Raw genomic sequence first — 13007 nt, forward strand, 5'->3', positions numbered from 1 at the left:
CTACTTTAAAAGTAGATGAATTTTCACAGTAAAGGTTGAAAGTGGTATCTATGTTAGTTTATTGGTCTTGTTTCTGACCTCCGAATCACTGACACTTATAAATGGGGTCCATGTTGTTGTTTTTTTGCTGGTATCTGCGACTTTTTTGCAGAAGGTTACAGTTTAATAATACAAAGAATATATTCCAGGGGTGCATAACTATACAACAAGCAAAAAAAAGCTCCTATAAAGAAGTAAGAGCCGAAAACCCCCTAATAAATGTATATACCTCATTATTCGCACTTTCCACAAATGAACCTCCAAACATTGCAGCCATCCATTCACAGCTACAGATTAGAAGCGGCTTATGGGCATTGATGCTTCCATCATCCAATTTAAATGTCACATCTGGAACCAAATATAGAAACATGATCACTAAGCCTGTAGCGACACGGCTTCCAGGAACACAGGGAACGGTGTCGGAATAAGAGCAAAAGGCGGAGAGGCCGTGCTATCATTTCACAACGCTGCTGGGCATTAATGAAACGGAGCAGAAGCCCCCTGAAGTGTCAGAAAATCATCCTTCTCCTGTATATGCCTTTCATAATGAGCACGTAAAATGGAAACTGCTATATTTAACACTATATCCTAGTGCAGGGAGGAAGGACTCTTCTGTATATAATGAATGTAAATGTTACAGCAGCTTTACTGGCCACGTCACACATGCCCCGAGCTGCTGCTTACTACTATACATCTATAACTGAAGGTGTACAGGATGATAGCTACTACACTAGACAGCACCCCCTCTCCTGCCTGTTCATAGGCACGTATTACATGCTAAAAACTCATCCTTTCTTGGCTAAGAGAACTGTTGAGAATTCAGGCATCATGTATAAAGGACTAAAGTCAACCGATACTGGCGTAACCACGCAACCATCTACTGTATAACGAGGCCTTCCAGGTTGTCAAGGACGGGAAGGATTGTGTTCCACGCTCCCTATTAAAAACACATGTATATTGGATCGAGCCGAGAATTCACGTGTGTTGGAGATTGAGCTGAGTCATGTGTATGGGCGCCTTGAAGATAATGAAAATTAATGTGTCGGATAATATTAATAGGGATTGCTCTACAGCCCCTTTACTGGCAGATCCAGGCTATTAAATGACCGCCGATCGGTAGTCATCTACCGGCCTCTTTGCACAAGACATCACACAATCTACGCACATAGAACAATGGTCAATACGATCATTCCGTGCCTTTAGGACGTCGTGTTACCTGCAGCACATCATCTCTTTAAATGGGGTGATGCACAGCTGATGGTGACGATTTTTAACCCCGCTCAAAAGACACCCGACAAACAAGCCTTTTGCTTGTTCATTAGGTGATTGCCGGCCTGTCAATAAATGGGTCAACCAAATGCATTAGACACACTGTCATTGTCTGGACTAAAGTTGAAATAATGTAGTTTGATAGTTGGATGAAAGAGGTTTCATTCATAAATGATCATTTTCTTTTAAAGAACATTCCCATTAAAGAGAATCTGTCACTAGGTTTTGGCTTCTTCAGCCGAGAGCAGCGTAATGTAGAGAAAGAGACCCTGATTCCAACGATATGTCACTTAGTTTACTGGGTGCAGCAATTGTGCCACAATCAAGATTTCTTAGATGTAACATGAAACTGAGATAAGAAAGCTGCCCCCGCCCACAGCTTGCTCTCTATGCACATTGTATATAGACAGTAAGCTGCTTATCACAGGAGGGGGCGGAGTCGGACCAGTGCTCACAATGCAGCTAGTCACTGCAATGATAATCACCAGGTGATAAAACCTTCCCTGTAAGTAAACAACAGCATACAACCTAATAAGTGACACATGGTTGAATTCTGTGTTTTAACCCCTACCTCATGCTGACCTCAGATTACCTACTGACAGATTAAGACCGTTTGTCCTTTGGTCAGTGTCGTTGGAATAAATTGTGTGCAACATCCGTGTAAAGATCATTCACCAGACTAAAGTGTAACTGCTGTTACTCCAACAACCTGTTACCTGATGTATATGGCCATCTTAAGTGTATGCATTATAAGTTTATAATTTCTATTGGTCAATCAGCCATGTGGATGCCCTATATAGCAAACACCATGAGACTTTAATTGCCTCTTCCCCTCAAAGTACCACCAATGGTCACTGCTTGGATGCTCTAGTTCAAAAGAAAGTACCTGTCCCATGGCAGATTCCCTTTAAGATATAAATGTAATAGTGTTATCTGGTGTAAATGCCAATGTTTTACTGAATTTTGCTCTTTTTTTAGTTCATGGACCTCTCTGTTCCTGGCATATGGCTTGATCTTCCTTATAGGTAACTTTAGTCATTAGCCATGGGGGCATTGTACTCAGCTCTTCTCTGTTGTCCTTCGTTGGTGGATGCTGCCTCCTCGAATTATAATACTAGCTTTATATGCAAGGAAAGGATAGGTGCAATTGCAGAATGCAGACTACTTTTTAAAGAATCTATATGTTGCCTGTGTAACAGCAGTCAGTGATTAAATAGAGGAAGGGATAATAACCTAAATTTTCAGTGGCTTCTTGGCTAGTTAATTGGTTCACTCTCACTTTAAAAGGGAGTAAATCTGACAATGGGTATAGAATGGGGAAAAATTAACATAAAAGTGTAGGTCAATGCAGGTAATGTATTCTACTCTTCCAATGTTTAACCAACAGTCTACTAACATTCGTCTGCACATAATTTACTATTTGTTCAGCACAATGAAGATTGGAAGCTGCAAAAAGAAATTGCAACTAGACATCATTCCATAATGCTTTCAGTAAGACGTTAGTTCTTTTTTTTAGTGGTTAACGACCTGCGAGCATATGCCCTGAAAGATAATTAAAATACTCTGGAGAAAAGGGATTTGCAGTTTCAAGATAAATTATGAGCAGATATGAGTAAAAAGTGAGGTTGAAAAGGTGACAGCACTAAAAAGAGGTCATCAATGACGCAAGGGCCAGTAAACGTGACCTGCACATGTACCAGATCTACAATTCTGGTGCTAGAAGAGGTGTTTAGCAAAAGGCACGGATGAATGGAAATCTAATCAAAAGAGAATCTGCTCACCAGAAAAGGTTGACTTGGAGAGACATTCTTTGATTCGATTTGCTTTCCTGACGTGAAACGCTTTTGTAATCTCCTGGTTCATAAAGGCTTCTTTGTTTGTGATGTTCTCTACCATCATTCGCAAATCAAATACTTCTAGAATTTCAGCAATTTGTGCTACTCGCATCAAACCTTTTTCATTTTCATCTAGCTGTCCTGTGTACAGAAAGCGTAATACAGTTTTAAAAGGTCCATATTGAACAGAGGAATCCATTCGGACCACGGTCATCGAACAAGTCCTATTAGAGACTGGGTTGACCATCAGTTGTTGGTGCATATTATGAAAGCCTTTGCTCCAAGATGATAAAGCAACACAACTTGCTTCCTCGTCACAATCTGAAGTTAGTAAGGTATCATCGCTTCTTGAAATCCGAAGACAGGCATTTGATGGTTTCAAGGAAGCTCCATCGGTATCCTCATCTGTATCGAGGCTTAAGGTCCGCAATAACAAATCTTTTGTAGGCTTTTCCTTCTTGCAGAACCTTTCCACGGGGTTCTGAGACTCTTCATGTTCCATTAAAAAAAGGTCATAAAATTTTGAAGAGGAGGTAGCTAAGTAAATTTTATGAGCAAAGATCTGTTTTTGGTCCTGGAGGACAAAAATGACATCTGCACACAGAGGATTGTCCAGTAAATCCCCAGCATCATTAATGTTAGACTCAGAGGACTCGGGTATCTTTATAACTGGCGGTGGGGATTTAGGGGGAAGGAATGGAGCTTGTAGCAATGGTCTCTGGACTCTCTTCAGATGGGACTTCCAAAACTGAAGATGTCTCCTGGAGATCAAGGCAGCCCTGATTGCATTGTCAAACACATCCTTTATCCCAAATTGGTCAAAAACACTGGTTTCATAATATGGAATTCCAAGTTCCTTTGCAACTTCTCTTCCTCTTTCTGGTGGCAAAATGTCTCCTCTTTTTATTGGTCTATAACAGAAATGAAACATAACAATGAATTTAGTGTTATAAAACTACTCTCCTGAAGCCTCCAGCATTAACATGTGCATTTACAAAGGCTTAAATTACAATGGAGAAAGTTTTTAAGTATTTAATTTTCTTAAGGTATGTTCACACGGATCCCTCCTGCGGCACTAAACGACTGATGATGAGTAAACTTTTAATATCCTGTTTGCAGAGGCAGACAACGGTACACAATGCGCAGTGAGCAATCTGTAATAAACTGATCAATGCGCATAAACTCAAGGGCTGTCACATTGTAAAAGGATCATCTTTATTCTCATTTGCACAAAGAAAGACTAGAAGCAATGGAATGAAACTGAATGGGAGGAAACAGATTAGAAATTAGAAAAAACTTTTTGACAGTGAGGGTGATCAATGATTGGAACAGGCTGCCATGAGAGGTGGTGAGTTCTCCTTCCATGGAAGTCTTCAAAAAGAGGCTGGACAGACATCTGTCTGGGATGATTTAGTGAATCCTGCTTTGAGCAGGGGGTTGGACCGGATAACCCAGGAGGTCCCTTCCAACTCTACTACTCTATAATTCTATGCCGTAAGAGCAAGTCCTCTTTACACAAGCCTGAACGATAATTTTTGTGCTGCCCACAAGATCACTATACCTAATGAAGGACCAGTTTACTTATTGATTGGGTAATCAGTAGTGATGGGCGAACCCGAACAGTAAAATTCGGGGTCCGACTGAACACCTACAGGAAGTCCGTGTTACTGTTCCAGTTTGGCACCCTGAACATCGTGTGCTTCCCAAGCAGACGTCGGCTAATGAGAAAAGTCACATCAGCCCGACGCCCCTGTGACCGGCGGTAAACTTTTTACCGCCAGTCACAGTTGCTGGCTCAAGGCTATCACCTGACAGCATGGGACCCGAAGCTCTCTGATCAGCGGTAATGATCTTACCAACGATCAGAGGCACTGTTTGCCACGCTCTCATTCAGACGGCAGCGTGGCAAACGACGTATGGGCCCGTCTTTCATTTCAATGGCAACCGGGTTCGGTTATTGTTTCGGTACCCAAACCAAACTTTTTTTTTTTTTTTTAAACTGTTTGTCTGAACTCACAGGACCTGAACAACCAAGGGTTCGCCCATCACTAGTAATCAGCAACATGTCTACACCAAACGATTATTGTGAAATGAGCGATCTTCACGATAATTCCACAATATAAATGTAGCTTTAGATCTGTGCAATGTGCCATTCCTCTCACAAATGCAAGAATATAGTGACAGCTGGATGATGTATTTATACACATTGTGACACTGATCGTTATTTTGTGGCAGTCAGATAAGGGCCAGTGTGAACTTCCTCATCCATCTTTTGAATGCAGGCATTCTGGGCGCTTCTTGCAATGTCATGAGATCACGGTAATGATGCTGCATGGGGCCTAGTGAAAAAGTCTCACATGATGTAATAACATTGAAGGGCTTAGTAATCGCTAGATGAGTCAAGGATCCAGACATTTAAGTGTTGGTTGAGGAAATCCCTAATTGCCTGGTACTGACGTGAACACCAAATCAAGATAATGTAAACATTGTTGCTTTTCTCTAATAAACAGCATTTACAAATATGCATTATAGCATTCATATGGATCATAGACAGCAATAGGCTGGGATCACACATGCGAGAAACCAACAAGTCTCGCAACTTAATACCCGGCACTGCCGCCAGCACTCGGGAGCGAAGCTTGCGGCTGCATAGGGTACATGTAGCCGCATGCTCTGCTCCCGAGTGCCAGCGGCAGTGCCGCGTATTAAGATGCGAGACTCGTCCGAGTTTCTTGCATGTGTGATCCCGGCCATAAACAGGCTCTCTGGTTCATTGGCTTCTTGGCATAACCCTAATATTAGGTTTCAAGATTTCAGGATTCCAATTTATATGCACAGCAATATCAGAAATTAAATCACTATCAAAACTTTTGAAAAAAAAATATGCTTAATAAAAACACTTGGCTTAATCAATAGATGATTTTCTGATGACACATTCCCTTTAAGAGAAAACAGAAATCATCATCAGCTCATGATTACGCACTATCATCTCTTTTCTAATGGGCTAAAATAAAGTATATAACTCACCTGGCTAGTGGTCGCCTTGCCCTGTTCACAGCTTCAAGATCGGCATAACGCAGGTCCAGCTGGCAGCCAACAAGAATGACAGGTGTGCGGGGGCAAAAATGCTTGATCTCCTGAGCCCACATTGTTTTCACATGGTTTAAGGAATTTGGATTTGCAATTGAGAAACACAAGACAACAACATCGGATCTGAAAAAGAAAGCAAATTAGAAATGTGAAAACAATGAATCGTTAAAAATCAATGACAAAAGTCATTCTATGAGCAGAAATAATTTTTATATATTCACAAGGTACGTGGGAAGCCCAAAATGTCTATGAAGTCCAAAGTTTCTCCAAATACCCAGCAGTTACCCAGAAAACAGCGGCAGCAAGTGACATCACTTCTACTGTAGAGGACATACCTAGATGCTTGACAAAAAAATTAATACAGATTTTTTTTTTCCTGGTATCTAAGGGGTATGTTTTCTCCTTATGGAGCGTGACATGCCAGGACTGGCACGCAAGACTTTAACGCCTTGCATGCTCCTCTAGGATATTAAATATGCAAATGTCTCTTCAGAGAGGAAGACGACTTGAACTCTAGTGTCGCCAATTGGAAGTAGCAATCCTACAAGTCAATATTCACCCTTTAACGAGCCTTGCAATATGATTTAGGATAAAAGCCGAATCAGAATCTCAATTTGCAGACACTCTGTTTAGAGGTATTGCCCCTCGTCAGTGCAAAGTATGAGACCTGATTTGGCTAGGTGAGAGGTGAAGACTGGGTATAAGGAGTAAGTTTTCTCCTTATGGAGAGTGACATGCCAGGTCTGGAACATTTATCCTGGTTTGAATGCCGCTGTTATCCCGTATCTAGATTTTTTTTTTTTTATTTTGTTCTTGCACCTCTCCATACCTAAGATATGCCCCCTTTCCCCATGTATTAAATCTAGACTTTTGTTAGCCCAGTGGATGTGACCCTCAACTCTTCTTAAATGAATAAACAATTCCAAATACAGGAGAACAGTGGCATTTACACTAGGTTAAAAATATACATATTTATGGCAAATGACTGGTCCTTTTTAACTAAAGGAGTTGCCTTATAAAGACAACCCCTGTCCATGCGATTTACAACCCCTGTCCACGCAATTTATTGGGAGCATATAGATTTCATAGATGGAGCTCCCTGACCTGAGCCAGAACAGGACCTGACCCTTGCCTTCATTTCTTAAATAGCCACCATGCAATGTTACATTACTTCTGCCTGGGGAATGTTTCCCGATTTTCTTCAGGGGTAGAGAAGCTGGTCCTGTTGTCTTACATTCAAAATTGGGTTTTCTCCAAGACAACGTTTTTGTAATGCTGATTTCTTCTAACACCAGTAAACTGGTTTACATAATCAATCTCGACACTAAATGTCCAACGCAGGCCAACTCCTACTAAGGGGACATACGGTACTTTTCCATTTATTACCCTACTTTTTTCACAAAGAGAATATTTGCGCCTCTTCCGTGTTGCTCCCTCTTCCGAAAACTTGGGCCGTACATCCTAATGTTGGAAGACAACATCCAGTATAAATAAGGATGTGCTATATTCCTATACAGAATTAAATCTATACAATTATTTGGATCTATTCTCAGCCTCCACCACCGACAAGCTGTGCTTATTAACAGTAACACATTTTTATTTTTTTTTTAAACTGGTTATCACCCCAATACTGTACGAGTTAATACATACTCAACACATCGAAGAACTAATTGCCGCGTGATCATACACCTTCATGTTCTTTTTCTAGATCTCAACAGAATGGCATGAAGATCACGCCAGACACAGTTTCTAAAAATAATATGCTAATATACTAACACTGCAGGTTTCTCCTTGTTAGAATAATAATAAAAAAAAAAAAAAGTGTATATTTAGGCAAAATATAAAATATCTGAAGTCTCGCTGCTTGCGTTGCCTGCTAAAAGGGCACAACCTAACTAATTACCGGTTTTTACTGCAATAATTAGCCTCTTAAATTTAATAATGAAATGCCTTTGGCAAGGGTTGATGATTACAAATGATTTCTTATAGTCATCTAAATGGATGTTAAGAAAATTAATATGGCTACAGAGCGGACCCCCAACCCTCCTCCAGCTATGGAGTAGGCCCGCCATTTACTAATATTTAGGTCATCAGCACAATCCATGTTCTGGGCTGGGAGGTGACGTAGGTTTGCTCATTACTGGCACATAAGTGCTGATCTCTACAGCCCATTGCTAATAAACTACGTCATTTCATCCTCTACAATGGTAATTATAGGGAGTTGGGATCAGTAACAAACCATTCATTCATGGCTGAATGCAAAGTTATTTAACTGCTTTATCGTCATAGAATCAAGTTTAAGTTGCAAAATATACGAAAAAAAATCTGGGACAATGGTTTTCATTATAAAGTCATTAAAGTGAACTGGTCGGATTGTACACGTAATCAGATCTAAGGCAGTATGGTAAAAAGCAGGAGACGATGAGAATATTATTTGTGGGAAAAGATTCAAAACTTGTGTTTTATTGATTGAAATCACTAACATTTCTATGCTTAGTGATTGACAGCTATCTCTATGCATGGTCATACAAGGAAGGAAATTGTGATTAGGTCCGCCCATTGGACTCCTAAACATAAAGCACCATGTTTAACATCACAGGATCTCTTTAAGAGCTAGCTAAAAGAAACTACAAAACTACTGTACTGTAGTTCTCACTGCATGTCGCCTTTCTCTTAATAAGCCTTTATGTCTCAACTCATTTCTGAAATATAAACTATTATTATGGGAGTATCTGATTTTAAGAATCTTCACCCCTTTCCTTGACAGCTGGAGAATACAGAATCATGCGACTATATTGTGCAGGAACACTCCTGCTGCTCCAGCGAAGCTGCTCCAGTGGTTCCACCGCTCTTGTTGACTTGTCCAGCAGTGATGATGCACTTACCATACCCATGTGACCACTGCAGCCAGTCACAGGCCTCAATGGTCTTGTGCATCAAATGGTCGATACATGATCGTTGCATTAAAAAGTAAAAAAAAAAAAAAAAAAAAAAAAGGGACCACACTTTTATATTCTGCACTTTTTTCACATATTAATATAGTGTACTTAATTCCATGCAGTTCACCTTTTAATCTCCATTTTCATTGTCAGATGTCACCCTCATGTTATTCATCTAGATTCTGCTATAAATAACATGATGCATTAATACATCATTACATTGGAAACTACCAGTACCAGCTTATTGCTGAGAAAGGGGAGGGGGTATTTTGACTATCCCTCCCTCTATGTTCTCCTAAATTAGTTTATATATTAGAAATCAGGAGTCTGAATTGTCATCTCTTACACTGTAACCATGTAATAGGAGCTGAGTAATCATCATCAGTAACTGCGAAGAAGGTTTGTGGTACAGTCCATGCAATTTCATCACAAAGAAACCTTGTGTGACAGACAACAAAAAAGGTGTGCAATTCCCAGGGGGTCACCACGAGATCACAGGATCCAAATGAGAAGAAGAAATTAATTTTCAGATAGCAAGGAATAGCTGAATTAAGTATATTGGGGAACTAGTTACAGAATGAATAAAAAAAAAATATATCACTGGGGAACTTCTTTAAGGTGGCATGTCATCACTGCTCCGCACAAACATTATATCCATGCTCGGTTTTGTGACAAGCTCTATGTAAGCCACAATAAAGAATCACAAAATAAAGTGCTTTATGTAACTGCTCTACATATTTCTATCCTCAACATAAAAAAGACTTCTAAAGCTATAAATATCAAACCCAGGCACTGCTCCAAGTGTCTAGGAGATATCCAATAACTTTTTTTTAATAAAAAAAACAAAAAAAAAAAAAAAAACTTCAATCCAAGACTTTGCCCGGGGCTAAGTACTGATTAAGCTAGAAAGTGCAGAGAAAAGTACTTAAAAGACAAGTGCAATAAAGAAAGACAACCTTTTTTGTATCCTTAGCTTGTAAATATTATCATGAGCCATCATAATAAAAACCGCACAACTTATTGCTCTGCCATCTCCCTACAAAAATGGAATGCATGTGCATATTGATGCTTTTGATCCAGGCTATTTAATCCACACGCTTTTTCCACTGATGGTAGGACGCTGTAGTCAGTCACGTACAACCATACAGTAGTCATCAAAAGACGCTAAACAAGCATTAATAGACTCTAATCCTCAGCATTGTCATACACACCCCAAATTATGAGTCAATGCTCCACTGAGCTAATAGTGTAACATAGAACAAAGCTTGGAAGATTAGGCTGAGAATGGACTCGCCACTAATTGAAAAGGTGGAACCCGACAGTCATTGTGACAAAGTACTATTAAAGGAGAAAAAAGATATAAGAAAGTACAGCCACCACCCCTATGAGTATGGCCATCAGCCTGGCTTCACTAACCCTTGGTGAATTATTTTAAAGCCTTCTTTGGGAAACAACTTTTATGCAGGTTATACGAAAAAAAATAGGCAACCATGACTCGCATCAGCATGTCGAGTCAATCTGAGTGAGAGTTTTAGGCCACGTTCACAATTTGGTCAGTATTTTAGATCAGTATTTGAAAGACAAAACCAGGAGTGGGTGATAAATCCAGAAGTGGTGACGTGTTTCTATTATACTTTTCCTCTGATTGCTCCACTTCTGGTTTTGGCTTACAAATACTGATGGAAAATATTGACCAAATACTGACCGTGTGAATGTGGCCTTATGCTGTAGCTCCCAGTTCTGGAAAATACCAAAGGGTTCTGACTGAGTGTAAAGACCCTCTCTATGATGTTCATATGCATTAAAGGAGTTTGTGGGACTAAACAATTGATGAACTATGCAGGCTAGGTCAGCAATATGACATCGTTGGGGGTCTGACGGCTGGCGTACAGTTGCCGGATGTAAGCATTGTAATTGGTGGAAAACTGCAGCCTCGTACAATGATTAGAGACCGCTGCCAAGGACTGCCCCTTATCTCCTATTCACCTGTACCTAATTGGTGGGATTGGAAGGTGTCGGACTCCCACTTATCTAATTTTTCAGTGTTGCATCCATATTCTGGGCATCTGACGCAATCCAAACTCAAGGTCCCAACCAGGGTCGGACTGGCGATATGGCAATTCTGGTAAATGCCAGATGGGCTGATCCAGTTGTGGGCTGCATTGTCTGCTATGCTGTTTACAGTATCAGTATCCTCGAGGTGCAGATGAGATGGAGCGTCAGAGTGAAGAACAACATCGGCCTATCTGCTTTCAAATGCCAGGGCTGAATTTCACTCCCAGTCCATCCCTGCTCAGAACAAACAGTACATATGCTGACTGGTGATGAGTGAGTGTGTGCTAATAGAGTATCCTTGGCGTGCTCGAATAATATGTTTGAGTTCCCGCGGTTGCATGTCTCACAGCTGTTCAACAGCCGCAACACATGTAGGGGGATTGCCTAACAAATAGATAATCCCCACACGTATTGCGGCTGTCGAACAGCCAGGAGACATGCAACTGCGGGGACTCGAACATAGTATCTGAGCACGCCAAAAGACGCTCTCTTAGCACACGAGCATGCTTAGATAACGCCTTATCCCAGCACGCTCACTCATCACTAATGCTGACATTTATAGGAAATGGGCATTATCCTTGCGATACTTACGCATTCTGCCTGTTTTCTCTGGAAGATTCATGTTGTTAGTGAAACTGAACGTTCAACATCGAAACTGAAGAATGAGTTATTCAAAATGCTTTTTTAACCAAATACATTCCATGTCCTGGTAAATTTATGGTGCTTTTCAGTTATGGGACATTGTATATTCATTACTTGTTTACTTGGTGTCAACTGTCGGCGTCTCACAGTCAGAGGTTGCTACAAACATTAATGAAATGTGAAATACCCTGTTTTTTTTTTACATGTACTAAATCTGCTTCAAAGGTTACAGGGACGACGTCTCACTTAGAGGGTGTCAACGTACTCGCTTCCATTGCCTAAAAAGATAGTATGATCACCAATGTCCTTCAATAGCCCAAAAACTTATACTGGAGAAGCGATCGCAAAGGGATGTTTTTAAATGATTGAGCCAGAAATCTAGATCTGTGTAATCCATATGATCTGTCTCATGACTTGAGATATGAGAGGCTCTAATACGACCTAAGAGGCACCTGGGAACAGCTCTGCCTTTCTGCACGTAGAATCCACACTATATTTAATCCTAAGAATACTCTGTTAAGTAATTAATTCTTTACTCATAGTCGAGGAAGCTGAACCCTTATGGGGTCAACCTTCTGTCAACAGATTGCAAGTAGCACTTACTCCCACTGTTGACCCTCCACGTAAGCAGACTAGGGTCTGATGGCAGGTGGCAAGGATTTGGCATAAGAAGAATTAACCTAAAGGAACAGGTTTTTAAAGGTTCTGTGCATTGCTTCATCTTGCACTGGTCAGTGATAACTTTAGGCAAGAGAAACCAAAAGTGGAAAATCGGACATTAGTTTTAGAGAAGTTTTTGTTAAAGGGGAATTTCTTATCTTAAGCATTTACAGTAAATACACAGTATATGCCATAAATGTCTGACCGGTGTGGGCTCTCTCTCTGGGATTCCCTATCAGTATGTCTTCAGAGTGTGGGAGGAAACCGGAGAACCCGGAGGAAATCCGCTCAAACACGGGCAGAACATACAAACTCCTTGCAGATGTTGTCCTTGGTGGGATTTGAACCCAGGACTACAGCACTGCAAAGCAACAGTGTTAACCACTGAGCCATTTATGACATATTCATTGGCTATATCACAAATAAGATGGGAATACCCTTTTAACTATTACTTTGGTATTTAAAATGGTCAACCCTT

The 13007-nt window shown here is 40.5% G+C and overlaps 1 protein-coding gene across 5 annotated transcripts in view; it reads right to left on the reverse strand.

The window, feature by feature from the left end:
* The window catches only part of RHOBTB1 (Rho related BTB domain containing 1), a 95288-nt gene that overhangs the window by 14409 nt on the left and 67872 nt on the right, over positions 1-13007 (reverse strand). For all 5 annotated transcript variants that reach the window (XR_012220632.1, XR_012220631.1, XM_073548288.1 and 2 more), the window contains 3 exons: positions 6171-6356; positions 3090-4054; positions 269-387 (listed from right to left, as the gene is read on the reverse strand). Coding sequence is in view for 3 of the 5 variants with exons in the window: in XM_073548288.1 (XP_073404389.1) it covers positions 269-387; positions 3090-4054; positions 6171-6356 (1270 nt within the window). In the remaining 2 variants the exon portion in view is untranslated. The remainder of the gene's footprint in view (positions 1-268; positions 388-3089; positions 4055-6170; positions 6357-13007) is intronic.

Source organism: Dendrobates tinctorius, unplaced genomic scaffold (assembly GCF_039654945.1).
Source record: "Dendrobates tinctorius isolate UK_male_01 unplaced genomic scaffold, ASM3965494v1 ptg000156l, whole genome shotgun sequence".
Classification (NCBI taxonomy): domain Eukaryota; kingdom Metazoa; phylum Chordata; class Amphibia; order Anura; family Dendrobatidae; genus Dendrobates; species Dendrobates tinctorius.